This window comes from Siphateles boraxobius, unplaced genomic scaffold (genome assembly GCF_051911475.1).
Source record: "Siphateles boraxobius isolate OS27281-9 unplaced genomic scaffold, OSU_SipBor_1 22, whole genome shotgun sequence".
In the NCBI taxonomy this organism is placed as follows: Eukaryota; Metazoa; Chordata; class Actinopteri; order Cypriniformes; family Leuciscidae; genus Siphateles; species Siphateles boraxobius.
Genome location: NW_027508833.1, coordinates 237,787 through 255,000, shown reverse-complemented (window position 1 = coordinate 255,000; position 17,214 = coordinate 237,787). Strand labels below are relative to the sequence as shown.

Genomic DNA, 17,214 nt, shown 5'->3' with positions numbered 1-17,214 from the left:
TTCTGGAAAAAGGTGCGGATGTGAACACGCGTGACGATCACGGGAGAACGGCTTTGAGCCTCGCATGCGAACACGGATTCCTGGATTCGGTGAAGCTCCTGGTCCAGTTCAACGCTGACCCGGAGCTCACGGACACCTGGGGAAACAGTGCGCTGATGTACGCCGCATGTGGAGGACACAACCAGGTTCTGGAGTTCCTGGTGCGGGCCTTCAAGAAGCTCGGTGTGAGACTGGACCTCACGAACCACGCCGGACACTCAGCCGTACAAGTCGCGGATTTCTTCGGGCACAACCAGTGCGTTCAAGCCCTCAGCGGATGCGGGAAGAAGACGGTGAGTCCCACCAACAGCACCGGAGAACCCGTGGAAGATCTCCGATGGCCCAGTCGCCTCCCGAAACATGTTCTGGACCGGTTCTCCAAACAAATCCAGAGCAGACATGAGGAACTCCTTCCGGCTTTGTTTCAGAGACAAATGCGTGTCAGCGACAACCTGCGAATCCACTTCAGGCGTCCGCCGACATCCGACGCGGATCATGATCTGATGTTTGCTTCGAAACAGATTCAAAACTCAGCGCTGAAAGAGGTCGGCGGATCGAGGAGTGCAGAACACGAGATGGACATTGATACGCCACTCTGGGGAAAAGCCCGATCGTTCAATCTGGATCTCCGGAAACAATCCTACCAAGGAGACGTTCGCGAAATCAACAGATCCGCCAGCAGATTTAAAAGAGCTTCGCTTCAGGATGAAAAACCTCTCGTGGCGAAGTTCTACAGCGGAAAGATGAGCGACACCATCAACCTGGAGGAATCCCAGAGCTGGAAAGATCTGCGCTCCAGCGTTCCCAAATCCTCCAGACCCAGCAAACTTCTGTTGGGTCGGGAAGAGCTGGAGCCCGTGCGGATCAAACCTCGTCCTTCGGGGCTCTCGGGACTGGGAACCCGGCTCCTGCGCAGATTCACGGCTCCTGAGTTCATGAGGCACAGAGACTGTCCCAGCGACGCTGCTGGACGCTGCGGGAAAGGGAAGATCTCTCGCTCCGAAACCTTCCCGTTCACACACACACACATGAGAGTGAACAGCCAGCCCAGCGTGGACAGCATCAGTGCGGTGAGATGCGAGTTTGAGAGTAACTCAGCTCTTAAATGAGGATATATAGATGATTTAACACTGTATGGGCATTTAGAAAGACCTGGAAAATTTATTCAAAGATGTTTATGACTCTCACAGAGACAATCACTCTCAGAAACAAAGGTACAAAAGCTGTCACTATGGCGGTACCTTTTCAAAAGATACACTTTTGTACCTAAAGAGTGCATATTAGTCCCTCAAAGGTACATATTGGCACCAAAAGTGTTCATATTAGTACCTAAATGGTACATAATAGAACCCTTTTGAAGGGAACTGGCCCAGTGACAGCTTTTGTACCTTTTTTTCTGAGAGTATATTATTATAATTTTCCTGTAGAATTGTCTAAACATTCTTAAATCAAGATACAAGAGAAATGTTTTCCCTTTGAATTCACTTTATTTTTCAGATCCCCCTGGCAGATATTTGCATAAACTCACTTAATGTTGATTCATTTTTCAGTTACACTTTACATTAAGGTTCATTATTTAACATTAGTTAATTTATTAACTGACACGAACTAACAATGAGTAACACATTGTTTACAGTATTTATTAATCTTTGTTGATGTTAGGTAATACAAATACAGCTGTTCATTGTTTGTTCATAGTTCACAGTGCATTGCCTAATGTTAACAAATACAACTTTTGATTTTAATAATGTATTAGTAAATGTTGAAATTAATATTAACTAAGATTAATCAATACTGTAGAAGTATTGTTCATTTTTAGTACATGTTAACAAAGGTAGTTAACTAATAAACCTTAGTGTAAAGTGTAACACATTTTTCTTAATATATTCAGTCATTTTGCTTCTCAAGTAAATCTGTCTTGATTTAAGATTTTTTAGATATTTGTGCTGGAAAACAAGTCAAAAATACACAAAAAATAGACTTTATAAATAGATGAATGTAAGAACTTTGACCTGCTGCTGCTCTCAAGGTCTTTGACTGCGTCTGTACATTCATGAACGTCCTTCAGATAATAATGAACTGATTTAATTATTACAGACATTGTCATGCACTGCTAAAGTGTGTCTGCATTAAGGTGTTATAATAATGTTATATTTCGGTAGCACTTTATTTTACAGTACGTGCACTTACAGTGTACTTACCAAGAGAGTACTGAGTAATATAAGGCGACGACATCAAGGTTAGATTCAGGACTCATAGTTATTATCCAGTTACTGGTATGTACATGCGAAACAGGACTGTAAAATTAAGTGCTGGCTATATTTTTATAAGCATATTTTGTCCTCGAAAGAAAGAAAGAGAGAAATGTGAATCTTATACATCAACTGTTTGTGATTTGTATGCATTAAAATACAGTTGTACATCTTTGCATAGGTCAATAATTTATATTCTATACTCTTTGATTGACTACACAACTGTATAAACTCAAAGCATCTGTCTGTGTGAAAAACTGTATTTTTTTTTGATAGACACATATATGAATAAAGCACTTGTGTGAGCTTAAAGCAAAATAAAACTTGATACCATTGTTTTTTTATATGCATGATTTATTCTTTAAAAAATTAAATGTATATTTCTCTTTTCATCAAGAACCAACACACAAAAAAGCATACAGCAAATGTTGTGGAAAGAAGGTTGATTATGAGTCACGTGTCCTCGGCTGCTGGCATATACACTAACAAGTGTACACTAACAAGGGGCTGTTCGCACCAGATGCCTTCCTGCATTCAAACACAGACGGAGAGACACAAAACACAGGTGGTCTGAAACACTTTTGTATGACAAGGTTTTGTGTATGAAACAGCTTTATTTATCACTTCCCTCCACTGCAGATCTCAAATCTCATTTCTGTATATTCAAACTGGTATATTGAGTCAGTTCCTCACAAAAAGCATCATATAACTTCAGAAGACTTTGAATATAGTTCACTCGTAGAAAAAATGGTTCAATGGGGTTCCATATATGAACTTCAATTTTAAACAACCCTTTGTTTAAAAAGGCTCTGTATACGCAGAAATGTCTTAAATGATTGCGTAATTCTTACATTAATGAGTTATTTCAATTTATTCCAGTGACAAAGTGTTTACAAGCTGTTTAACTAAAATTACTAAAATAATTGAAAGTAAATCCATAAATTTATCCCATTTATCCCATGCCTGATGGAACCCTTAAGGTTCTATTTAGAACCTTTTCTTCTAAAAGTGTTGATGTTTTTGTGTGTGTTCGTTTGTTTTTGTCGTTGTCTCTATAAACCTTTGCAAAGGAAAAAGCTGCATAAAGATTCTTCAAAGAAAAAAATATGCAGGTTTGGAATAATAAGAGTGGATTAATGATCTTCATTTTCAAATGATTTTCATTTTTCATATGAGCTTGTTAAATCACAAACCTCCAGAGAACCACTCATTTTAAACAAACGCAGAACAGAAGAGAATCTGCGGGAGAAAAGAGAGAGACAAAGCTCGTAATAAAACAAGAATCAACATTAGCTTGACTTTCAGAGATGGAGAACAGAAGTATTTGAAATGTTATAAAAGTGATGCTAATATGATGGTGTTTTAATGAACAGATAAACTGTCTTATCTATTTGTCTAACAGAGTTCACTGTAAAGCAGGATCTATTGTGAAGTTCATATTCATCCGCAGAGCCGAAGCACAACCAAAAGCAATATTCTTCCGCTAAATGCATGCGGTTTTGATTTTAACCGCTAGGTTAACCAAAAGTAACAAAGTGTCCCTTTAAAAAATAGTGCAGAAGAAATGCGTATTGTGTGAACGGCCACAAACACAAATCAACATCTCTCTTGCCCTCTTTTAATCTGTCAGTATGATAATTCAGGAAACATCACAGTACAACAGGTAGGATGCAAAAATATCACAATGAACGCTGCATCCAAAATGTAAACACGCACACCAACAAATAAACCTTTCCTTTCCTTTCTCATAATTAAATAATGCGAGTGAATGCAAACACAGGTTGTTTCCCACTCTGATTATGTACAATATTTGTTCTTCTGACGCCTTTACAGTAAAATCAGCCGTTTAAGAAATCAGGAATCGCCTCTCAAGCTCAGCTGCAATATTTACACGGTTTACAAACCATTCCCAGCACCCTTTCTAAAAGCAGGCGCTCGTCAATCCTTTGGAAAAAACAATAAATAGGTCATTAAAATATATACAGTTGGTTACAATGGCTCATAAAAACTTTTTGCACCTGTCAGTGCTGACAACAAATGACATCATTTCACCGCTTTTTCTGAAAAAACGTCTTCGTTCCTCAGATTAAGATTCAAGCGTGTGCCGCCATGCAAGCCAGTCTGACACAAGCTTTAAAACGCAGGTGAAACGTGAGCCTACAGGGGCGTAAAGCTTTCAGCAGGCCCAGACTTTCACTCTCTGTGCTGATTGGGTCAAATATTGCAATTTAAAATATGCGCGATATGATATGTCATTTTATATCCTGATATATTCCTTCTGCTGGAAAATCAACCCAAAAAAACTTTTAGGTTTCAACTCAAACAACAAAACGCATTAAAATCTGATTGGACGAGCCACATTTGAAGCTGTTGAAATTTAGCCAATATACATACAACTTGTGATGCACATTAATTGAATTCTGTATGATTCCAGATTGTAGACAATAAAATAATGCTTTACAATATGATTCAGTTTGTTAATGTTGGTATAGTCATATTAAATAACACTGAGCAACACATTTGTTAACAGTTAGTTAATAAAAACACAACTGTCCATTGTTAGTTCATGTCAATTCAGGTCTATATGAACAGATACAACTTTTGATTTTAATAATGCATTAGTAAATGTTGAAATTAACATGCTTTAGAAGTAGTTACCCAAACAGCAACATAGTTTCGGCCCAGATCCGAAATGTGGATTCCACGCGTACCAGATGTGAAACGGATCTGGGCCGACACTTTGTTGCTGAATTGGGTCGTTAACTAATGTTAACAACCAGAACCTTATTGTAAAGTGTTACTCATAATTAATAAAGTTGTCGATGTTGCTTTTGCATCTGTAAAAACTAACAGTGAGATCAAAATCATAATATCGACACATTAAAAATTCAGGCAAAATATTTGATAAACAAATGAAACGTGTAGAAATTCAGTAATTCCAGGTTTCCGTGGCCGCAGAAAATGATCAGCTTCAAACAGTCAGACGCACTTCTGCTGTAGTTCTCCTCCTGAGCACCAATCAGACGTCCATCGGCAGAAGACACTGGCCGTGACTTCATAGAGTTCATTCAGCCGTCTCAGTCCCGGATGATCCGGTGCTTTCCACTCGGGCAGGCCGGATAAGCCGCTGTTTTACCCAGTTGTCGTCCTCTCCTAGTGGGGACGTGGATCAGCAGCGGGACATGCGCTTGCGGTACTGCTCCACTAGGGGCACCAGGCACTGAGGAGAGCTGGCCTGCAGGAGGAACGGATGCTCCAGGAGATCAGTGGCACTCGCTCGCTCCAGCGGGTCTCGCGTCAGCATCCGGTCCAGGAAATCCTTCAGCATCGGGGAAACCTGCAGACAAACACCACCTTTAGATGATGTTAGGATTAAATATCTTTACACTAGCCAGAGTTTTGAACTTCAGAAAATGTCCAAATCTAGTGTTATTCCAGCTGTTTTAACCCACATGTGACGGATAAAGAATTGTCCAAAAACACATATTATTTTTATGGAAAAAACTTTTTGAGAAGCAGACTTATTAATTTATTTATATCATGTCTTCTTTTTTTTAATATCTAATTTTTTTACTTTTCTTTGGTCCATTTAGTTTGTTTACTAATTAATTTTTTTTAAATAATTTATTTCATGACATTGTTTTGGACATTTTTCAAGAAATGTTTTGGTTAATTTATTATTATTATTTATATATAGTTCAAAAACAGATTTGAGATGCAGGTTTATTAATTTATTCATGTCATATAATTTTTTGTCAAACGAAAATGCTTCAAATAAATTTGAATATTTCATTTTATTGTATTATTTTATCATTTTATTTTTTTACTTGGCCCATAATTATTTTATTCAAAATGAAATATCTTTATACTCCAGCAACATAATGGTGAGTTTTGCACTTCAGGAAATGTAGTGTTATTCCTTCTGTTTTAACACACACATGTGACAGATAAAGGATTGTTTTATTTTATTTGTATGGAAAAAACTTTTTGAGATGTAATCTTATTAATTAATTTATTCATGTCAAATCATTTCTCGTCAAACAAAATGGCTTCAAATCAGTTTGAATATCTTATTATTTTATTTTATTTTGTTTTACTTTACATTTTTACTTTGCCCATAATTATTTTTCATGATATTGTCTATATTTTGAGGACAATTCCAGCCAAAAATGAACCTGGGGTAAATAACACATGGGTACCGAGTCGACCGTTCTCCGGGATGCGTTTTCATGATAATCGAATGTACTCAGTTTTAACGTTAGTTTTAGTTTAACCACAGATTAGCTTATAACGCTAGTATATAGGGTATAGAACAAGTAAAAATAAAAATCGCTTGTTAATACCACTAACAAGGCTCAAACTAGCCCCACACTAACACGGTAGCATAATGAGGGTCTCTACCTGCAAACCGAAGCATTGAGAACTGTGTAAGTGTACAGACAGTTTAATAAGAAGATACTTTATAAAGACAGTACACTTCGCGTATACAAGCAGGAGCCATCTTTGGAAAACAGTCTCGACCAGTCGAACCACGAACGCCGTGCTACGTGCTGGTCGATAGTCACAGTTCAGCTCATGTAGCACGGCGTTCGTGGTTTGACTGGTCGAGACTGTTTTCCAAAGATGGCTCCTGCCTATATACTATAAACTATATACTATATACACTATACTAGAGTTATAAGCTAATCTGTGGTTAAACTAAAACTAAGTCTAAAACTGGGTACATTCGATTTTTATTAAAACGCATCCCAGAGAACGGTCGACTCGGTACCCATGTGTTATTTACCTCAGGTTAATTTTGGGGCGGAATTGTCCTTTAAGCCAACAATGTCTAAGTTTCTGTCCTTCTGTACGTGTGTTTCTCTCAGTGATTAATGAAGAGATATCGTCTTGTACCTGATGAGCGTTGCGTACGGTGGGCGCCCGCTCGTCTCTCAGTCTCTTCATCGCAGCCACAGGAGTTTCACTGAAATACGGAGGTTCTCCATCCACCATCTCCACCACCATGATCCCCAGAGACCAAACATCCACCTGCACATTTTAGATGACCTTTATTGTATTATAAACATGTGCAGTGCCTAGCATAAGTGAACACACCCATGCTAAAGTTGACTAAAAAGAGGAATAAAAAATCATCTTTTGGAAATTGATCTTAATGCATAAATTTAAATAATGAGGAAAAATCCAACCTTTAAGGACACCAATTTTCTTTGTGAATGAATAATGTATCATAAATTAATAAATGTTCTTCCTTAAAATACAGGGTGCATAAGTCAGGACACCCCTATGTTAAATTCTAGGGATGCACTGAAATTTCAGGTGCCGAAAATTATCGGCCAAAATTTGTTTTTATTATCGGCATTTTCGTTTTTTGGCCGAAAGAGAAAAAAGGCAGAAAATATGCTGTGCCGCGCCTCCCCGCCCCGCACAGAGCTGAATGAAGAATAATATATTGATATTTAATATTATTTTAATTTTTGTCCAATTTTTGTCAATGGAAATAAAATTAGGATTATTTTATTGTATTGGCTTACATCTTTTTTAATTCAAATTAAATTATTGAATGTAATTAAAAAGTTTAATAATAATATATTAACGGTTTTCGGTTACGGCCAAGTGCATCCAGAATTTTCGGTTTCGGACCAGAATTTTAATTTCGGTGCATCCCTATTAAATTCCCATAGAGACAGTAGATTTTTATTTTTAAAGGCCAGTTATTTCATGGATCCAGGATAATATGCATCCTGATAAAGTTCCCTTGGCCTTTGGAGTTAAAATATCCCACATCATCACATTCCCTTCATCATCATACCTAGAGATTGACATGGGGAACTTTCCATAAGATCATCTCTCAATGCAAATCATACCAGCTATTTGGCTAACTGAAATAACACCATGCCAATCTCTAGGTATGATGAAGGGAATCTGATGATGTGGGATATTTTAATTCCAAAGGCCAAGGGAACTTTATCAGGATGCATATTATCCTGGATCCATGAAATAACTGGCCTTTAAAAATAAAAATCAGCTGTCTCTATGGGAATTTAACATAGGGGTGTCCTGACTTATGCAACCTGTATTTTAAGGAAGAACATTTATTTATTTACGATACATTATTCATTCACAAAGAAAATTGGTGTCCTTAAAGGTTGGATTTTTCCTCATTTTTCTAATTAAGGCATTAAGATCAATTTCCAAAAGATGATTTTTTATTCCTCTTTTTATTCAACTTTAGCATTGATGTGTTCACTTATGCTAGGCACTGTATAATGAAATTAGGAATTATTTCAGCACACATTTTCTTTTCGCTCTTTATTTTAATTGACATTTGCTGTGTCTTTGTGTTGTGCTGTACCTCAGTTCCATAAGGTGACTTGGAGATGACCTCAGGAGCCATCCAATACGGCGTGCCCACCAAAGACTTTCTCTTCGGGATATCTTTACTGATCTGAGCGCAAAAGCCGAAGTCTGACAGCTTGATCTAATTTACAAACATAGAGACAGGATAAGAGTTTGGATACACAGGTTTAAAACACATACAGTAAAAATACAGTAAGAAAAGTAAAATGTGACATATTATTACTTTTTAAAACAACTGTTTTCTATGTGAATATCTAGCTGAATTTTTAGCATCATAACTTAAGTCTTCAGTGTCACATGATCCTTCAGAAATCATTCTAATATGATGATTTTCTGCTCAAGAAACATTTCTGATTATTATCAATGTTTAAAACTGTTTATATTTTTGTGGAAACAGATTTTATTATAGCTGTACAAAAACAGTCTGTTATGCTGCTTAATATTGCAAACTGGTATTGCTTATCATATTATTTTAATAATATAATTCATATTCATAAACAAACTGCTTTGTAGCAAAAATATTTTTGTACAATTGCATATAAGACTAGTGTTTTTATAATAGAGATGCCCAATATATCAGCCACCATGTCAGTATCAGCCGATATATGTTAATATTTAATGTAACGTTATTGGCCCGTTAAGAAAATTTGGACGATATATTAAAGCCGATAAATAATGTATTATTTCCATCAGCTGAGACACTTCAGATTCACAATGTTCAACATGATGTCTTTGAATTGCTTGAAATATATATTTTGAAACATTTGCAACACAAGTCTTTCATAGCGGCTACATTAAATTATAATGAGAACATTATAATTGTGTATTTAGGATGTGGCTTTTAATGGTGACGTTTGTTTTTGTAATCAGGCTCTCAAAAATAATATAAAAATTTAGATTTAGATTTATCGACCAATATATCGGTTATCGGTACGGCCAAAATTTTCATATCAGTGCATCTCTAATAATAACATTATAGCTAATAATAACTTAATTATATTATAATTATACAAGAGCAAAAACATAATGAATATGTACTTGAGTAGAGTAATGAATATGTACTTTTTCTTTTTCAATGAACTCAGCAATAACCCCCCTTAAGGTAAACAGAACAAAACCAACATGAATGTATTACAGATATCATTAATTCAAGAGTTTAAAGTACAACATAATTCGAGAATTTATTCTGAAGGCCAAATCCTGACTGACGAGAGGTGGAGCTGGGGAGGGAGGAGGGTAATGCGCTCCTGAAAAACGTGATAGCTGCTGATAATGAGCTTATATATATACATCAGTGGCGGCTGCTGGTCTTTCAAAGAGGGGAAGCTGTATTAATGAACGAATGAACAAACGATCTAAAAAACAAGATATTAAACTCAATGGAGGAAATGTGTGAATTAGGTTAAACTGAAACAAGGAATGTGGTGTATAATAGTGTGAAATGTATGATGAAACTTGGCTAGCAATTTCGCCAAGCAAATACCAAGAAATGGGTTGCAGCAGTTTGTCTTTCGACTACACTTGCAAAATCCGTGATGGGATTGAGCTCGAATAGCTTCAGCGTCACCGACTATTTTTCCACTGTCAATCAAAAGGAGATGCAGTCTTTCGACAGACCCTCCAATCATCACGCAGAAGCCCGGAGTCTAGCCCCGCCCACTCCTCCATCACCCCAGAGAAGCTGAGTCCGTGGGCGGGGCATAATCGCAGATTTATCCAATGACTGTCTAGTTTCGAAGCACTGAAAAAAAACTGTTCGAAGCAGACCCATTGAAGTCAATGGAAGCTCGGCTTCAACAGGGAAATGCACTGTGACTCCGGGAATGAATGAGAAGGAAAGCGAGTCTACTATATGTAGCTAATTCTGAACGAACTCGTATTGTAACGCATTTTTAGTCAATAAAATGTTAACACAGTACACATTTGACCATTAACTTTTTTACATTATACGGGAAGCCGAGCTTCCCTTGAAGTCTTAAAGAAATCCCCACTGATGTATACATATTCCTATAGGTAGACGTGGATCAGCTGAGAGTCACTGATGAGAGCTTGACAAACGTGACCTGCCAGAAATGATGCTACCATGGGTGTCGGAACCATTGTATATGTGTGGGACAAGACCCGCCCACTTTTTAAGACCACTGATATTGGACCCACTCACTTTTACCGTCTCTAATTCAGCGCATCTGTTCACTTTCCAGAGCGCCGTCAGTCAAATCCATTCCACTGCCCTAATAAATTAAACACCATTTCCACTGAATCATTATATTTCTCAACGAGCCGCAATTGACGAAAATAACCTCCCGTTGTATCCTTCTAGACAAATATTGCATTGCAAACATCAATAACAGCTTTAAGTTGTCAATGCTGGCAAATGACCATGTTATCGTCAGCGGATAATCCACGGATAGCTGTGCATTTAATGCACGACGTGAAGCGGAGTTTAGTTTACTTGTTTAATTAAAGCCCACCAGAATACATGAAATGGCATTTACTCCAGTAAAATTTTTCTGGGGGAGGACAAACACACTTTTATTTTGCTTCCGACGCCCATGGACCGCTTCAATAACAATCAAGCGTAGCGCTTCATTGTTATTGAAGCGGTTTAAACACTGATTGATGGACAGGGCTGATTTCAGTAAGTTGTTCTGTATCAGAAAAGAGATTGAAATAAGTGAAGATGAAGAGAGACAGATGATAAGTGAAGATGAAGATGAAGAGAGATGATAAGTGAAGATGAAGAGAGACAGATGATAAGTGAAGATGAAGATGAAGAGAGATGATAAGTGAAGATGACGAGAGACAGATGAGAAGTGAAGATGAAGATGAAGAGAGAGAGATGGACTCACGCGGCCGTCCAGCGAGAGCAGGATCGAGTCGCTCTTGATGTCTCTGTGAATAACACCCTGTGAGTGGAGATACGCCAGCGCCTGCAGAACAGCCTCACACACCGTCGCGATCTGCTCCTCGCTCAGCCTGGACACACACACACACTCTTTAACAGGGGATTTATTAATGCATCTGTTGTTTTTCAGTTTGCTTTCTTTCACCACACTAGGCTAATCTTAAGTTTCACATCAAAAACTGTTGAGCTTTATAATGGTAAGTTTTGCACTCAATTTCAGAATCTAGTTTTATTCCTGCTGCTTTGCTTTAGGATGGTTTTGATTTAGAGCTGAGCGATGCATTGAATATTAGCGATACTGGCGCAATATATTTGCTGACGATATAAAAAATCTCAATATTGTTATATTTATAAAGACAGAAGCCAATTTCACGCACTTTTTTGTCTCAGGACTATGACAGCTGATAGACGGCTGCTCGTGTTGAGCATTCAGCCAATCACAGTACAGAGCGGGTGAATGAAACAGCCAATCAGAGGTGTTTAAGTTAATCAGTGGCTCACCCACTCTCGAATAAATGCTGAGTTTTCATTTGTTCATTATGCATTTCTTTGTTCTTTATAGAACTTGCTTTGTTCTTGCAACATTTTTGTAGGAAGATATGTAATTTTGCATAATTTGCCTGTTTTTTATTTTGCATATTTTATTTTGATACCTTTAAGTACGAATGATTTTTAAACGTTCTTTTCGTGTTCATTGAGTAAAAAGCAATAAGTGTCACTGTCTTGATTATTGTAATTATTGTTTTGTTTTTTGCAGTAAGCAATGGTATGTACTTTGTAACAATAGCTGTTATATCCAGATCATGTCTTTTTTTAATGTAGGGCACAAAAAAAATCACCTTTTTAAATGCAAAATTTCAATACATATTGAATATCATCAAAATATTAAAAAAAAATATGGAGTTATAATTTTTTTGCTATATCACCCAGCCCTATGTTGAGTTCAAAAGCAGATTTAGTCTTTTTTGATATGCAGGCTTATTAATTTATTCATGTCATATAATTGACATGAATTGTATAATTGTCGATGAAATTGTCTTCAAATCAGTTAATTTATAATTTACTTTATTTAGCCCATTTAATTTGTTGACTAATTAAAAAAAAAAATATTTCGTATATTTATGACATTAGGTTTAGCTTGCTGTAAAGGAATGTTTTGGATAATTTATTATTATTAATATTTTTATTTTATTTATAGTTTAAAAATATAATAATCATATAATTGCTTGTCAAACAAAAAGTCTTCAAATAAGCTTGAAAATTATTTTATCATTTATATATATATATATATATATTATTTAGTCCGTTTAATTTGTTGACTAATAAACTTTAGTATATTTATGCTATTAAGTTTAGCCTGCTGTAAAGGAATGTTTTCTTTAAATTATTATTATTAGTTGTATATTATTGATACATCGATTTTGTATACAAATTTATATATAGATTTGTAAATACAGATTTTGTTTGTCTAGAAAAAAACGTTTTGAAATGCAGGCTTATCAATTTATTCGTGCCAAATAATTGCTTTTCTAATCGGTTTGAAAACTGCCTAACTCTTGAAGGCTTTTCTTGAACATGAACCCTGCCAGACTGCTCTACTCTCAGATGTCTTCTGTCCTCTGGCACTGTGTGCAAAATCAATCATGTTTGCAAACACGTCCCGTAATGCTCCTGCTCAGGTCAGATCTCGTCCTTCTGCAGTGCCAACTCCAGTGAGTCGTGTTTGTGTGGACTCATGTAAATCTAGTCCTTCATCAGACAAAGAGAGAGATGCATTTATCAAATCAGATTCGCCTGCCATGTCATCACAGCATCTGCTCATCTGAGTGAAGTCTGAATCCATGCAGGAGACACACACAGATCACTGAGGTAACTGTACATCACCCTCTTGTGGTGTGAAGAAAACACTACAATAATACAACACGGGATTAGTATTTGCATCATCCTTACAGCAGAATTATGATCAAAGTGACGTCACAGTTCTCTGAATTCACATTAAAAACATTATAAACGGACTCTGCACTGCAAAAAATCCTTTTCTTACAGAGTATTTTTGTCTTGTTTCCAGTCCAAATATCTAAAAATCTTAAATCAATAAGCATTTAATAACCAGATAAGTAAAATGACATAAGAAATTAGATCTTTTTTTCAAAAAAAAAAAAAAAAAATCAAAATTCAATGAGTTTTTGCTTACAAGCAAAATTATCAATTATCAATTCAAATGGAAACAAGATTATTTGTCTTACTCAGTTGGCAGATAATTGTGCTTGTTTTACGCAAAAACATACTTAATATTTATTATTATTAGAAAACAAGAAAATTTCTTATGTCATTTCACTTATCTAGTAAATGCTTCTTGATTTAAGAGTTTTTAGATATTTGGACTGGAAACAAGACAAAAATACTAAGTAAAAAAAGCATTTTTTGCACTGTGATATTGTTCGTTGTCTTATTGTGAATGATTCATTGTTGCATCTTTTCTGTCTACACAATCTTTTTTTTTATTCATTTAGCTGACGCTTTTATCCAAAGCGACTTACAATTGCTATATGTCAGAGGTCGCACGCCTCTGGAGCAACTAGGGGTTAAGTGTCTTGCTCAGGGACACATTGGTGTCTCACAGTGGATTCGAACCCGGGTCTCTCACACCAAAGGCATGTGTCTTATCCACTGCGCCATCACCACCCCAGTTATTTTCTTTTAACCCATAACTGGTTTGAAATTATGTTATTTATTATTATTATATTATATTATATTATATTATATACCATGGTTAAGTATATTGCTTGTGAATGCTTCTGACCTCAATCATCTAAGAAATCCAGTTTTCTCTGCTTTCCTGAAACAGAAGGAAGAGGCTTTCCTGTAGAAATGATGAAGTTTATCTAAACGTTCAGCTTTCACACCTGGTTTCAGACACGATATTTGTTAAAGCTCCTCCCTGCAGATACTCCATGATTACCCAGAGTTCCTCCTCCACCAGAGCACTCTTAAACATCTCCACCACGTTCCTGTGCTGGTAATCTCTCATAATCACCACCTGTGAACACAGACCCACACAGTCTGATCAATGCAAAACACTGTCAAATCAACATCGTAGTGAATGTACACGGTCAGATCATTTATGGTTGCTTATTTGACTTTGTGATGCATTTATGAGTACAACAAGATACTCATAAATGGCCATTCAATGGAATTTTCATAGACAGTAAATGCATGATATTTGCATTTAAATCAAATCAATATTGAGGTTGTTTTTTATTATTATTCTATAGCAATTTATGTTTCTGACGGTGGGTTTCTGCCCAAATATTTGCATTCAACAACACTTAATTACCCTAAGGATTTAGTTTTTCAAAAGCACAGTCTTTTTCTCTGTGTGATGGTGCACTTGATGAATTCATAACACAAAAGTTATTTGTGTCTCGCGAAACACACAGATTGCAAATAGATGACCAAGAACCAAATAAAAATAAACAAACACACAAACCATTGCTGAGTATTTTCTCCTTAAAACTGCAGTGAACCAAAGACAGTCTCAAAAACACGGTTTGAAATCGCTGGTGTTTCTGACGTCACAAACTACCTTGTAACCAATCAGATCAACGTGTGACCGTCAACGAGTGGATCTCTGAGCTGAGTGAGTGAGTGGAGGCGGGGCTCATTTGCATATTCATAGAACCACGTATACTAAGCGCCTGCTAAATTATTAAATCTAAATGTACTAAATGAGGCAAGGATGTCGAGTTACATTCAAGCTATTTTAAAACATGACGATTTTTTTTCAAGGAAAACACTTTTAAATATGTAATTTTGGTGATCAAAGATGAGTTTTAAGGGATAAAATTATTGACTACAGGGCGACTTTAAATATACTGTAATGGTAGAATTGTGATGTGATGTGAGATCCACCAATCCTAAATTTTTGGATTGGTTAAAACTAATGGAGAATATCTCGTGTTTTCTGTGTGTGCTCGGGATCTACATAACTCATTATAATGTTTTTGTTTCACCTCGTTGAAGAGCAGTTCTCTGCGCTGTTGTCTCCTGAGGTCCATCATCTTGACGGCCACCACGCGTCCGCTGTGTTTCTCGCGGGCGATGCACACCACACCCGTGGAGCCCTCTCCGATCTTCACGAAGTTCTCCAGGTACGAGCGTGGGTCGCCTTTATCCACCACCATCTGCAGCGCGGCCTTGAACTGCTCGTGCGTGACTTTAGGAGGGTCGGGGGGCGGACGGGGCGAGGGGTGTAGCGGGGGTCTGAACGCAGGAGAACAGGTTCCCGGAGGACTGTTGGCCAGAGAGCCGGTGGGAGACGGCCGGGGCTGCGACGGACTGTCCTGTCTGGGGTAAAGGCCTGGGTTCGGGCAGGCCGAGTGCCTCATGAAAGGGTCAGGACCGCTGGGTCGATAACTGATGTTGGGGGAGAGACCAATGGTGTAGCTGGAGGAGGAACGGACGGTTTTGTGTGGCCGGCAGCCGCTCATGAGAGGACTACTGGTGCCGCTGTGCAAATATCCCGGCTGGTGTCTCATGGCTGCGTCGGCCTGAGTCAATGACGAGGGAAACACAAGGACAAATAGAAGTAAGCTTTGCTCATTAACATGCATGCATCCGACAAAGTGACTAGGGGTGCGGCGATATGAACATTTTGACTGATACTGATTACCGATAATTCTTTATATTTGAAAGCCTATAACCGATATATTGGCCGAATAATCTAAATCCAAATTTTTATAGAATTTTTGAGAGCCTGATTACAAAAATAACAATTTTCACCATTAAAATCCATGACTCAAACACACAATTATAATGTTCTTGTTATGATTTTATGTAGTCGATATGACAGACTTGCGCTGCACATGTTGTACTTTACTGGATTTTCCTTTTTTGAAGTGATTCCAATCATATTTCAAGCATTTTAAAACCATCATGGTGGACAGTGCGAATCTAAAAGAAATAATACCGCCCAAATTTTCTTATCGGGCCGATAACGTTAACATTACAAATGAACATATATTGGCCGATACCGATATGGTGGCCGATAAATCGTTCAGCCTTGCTGAATAAAATTATAATTCTTTTTTTTAATATATATATATATATATATATATATATATATATACATATATATATATCTTTTGAATTAAATAAGAGCAAATCAGCGTATTAGAATGATTTCTGAAGGATCATGTGACACTGAAGCCTGGAGTGATGATGCTGAAAATTCACAGGAATAAATTCAATTTTAACACATATTCACGCAGAAAACATTTACTTTAAAATGTAGTAATATTTCAGTTTTTCATGTATTTTTGATCAAATAAAGGCAGCCATAAAGACACATGGATGAGATGCATATTTATATGAATAAAATATGCAAAAATATACATATGCATATTTATAAGTGATTGTAATGATTAAGTGTTGTTTTTTGTCGTAGATCTTTGTTTTCATTATAGGGAAAAAATGACCTTTCTAATATAAAAAATACACAAACTCATGACGGCCTGTATTCACAAATGAGGGTGTATTTTTATTATTTTTTCCTAAACAGGCAATTGCATGTTCACCATTTTAATGAGGTTTTGAGTGACTTCTGACTTTCTGAGTTTATACCTCACAATATTGACTTTTTCCACAGAGCTCTGCATG

The 17,214-nt window shown here is 36.9% G+C and overlaps 2 protein-coding genes across 2 annotated transcripts in view; one reads left to right on the top strand and one right to left on the bottom strand.

The window, feature by feature from the left end:
• The window catches only part of ankrd63 (ankyrin repeat domain 63), a 1,356-nt gene extending 208 nt beyond the window's left edge, over nt 1–1,148 (top strand). Inside the window, exon 1 of the mRNA XM_077238151.1 lies at nt 1–1,148. This exon is cut by the window's left edge and continues 208 nt beyond it. Coding sequence (XP_077094266.1) covers nt 1–1,148 — 1,148 coding nt within the window.
• A 1,737-nt stretch (nt 1,149–2,885) lies between these two features.
• Nucleotides 2,886–17,214, bottom strand: part of pak6 (p21 (RAC1) activated kinase 6) — a 46,809-nt gene continuing 32,480 nt past the window's right edge. Inside the window, exons 4-9 of the mRNA XM_077238246.1 lie at nt 15,570–16,106; nt 14,463–14,596; nt 11,501–11,627; nt 8,647–8,772; nt 7,188–7,322; nt 2,886–5,628 (exon numbers count right to left, since the gene is read on the bottom strand). Coding sequence (XP_077094361.1) covers nt 5,461–5,628; nt 7,188–7,322; nt 8,647–8,772; nt 11,501–11,627; nt 14,463–14,596; nt 15,570–16,106 — 1,227 coding nt within the window. The 3' untranslated portion in view covers nt 2,886–5,460. The remainder of the gene's footprint in view (nt 5,629–7,187; nt 7,323–8,646; nt 8,773–11,500; nt 11,628–14,462; nt 14,597–15,569; nt 16,107–17,214) is intronic.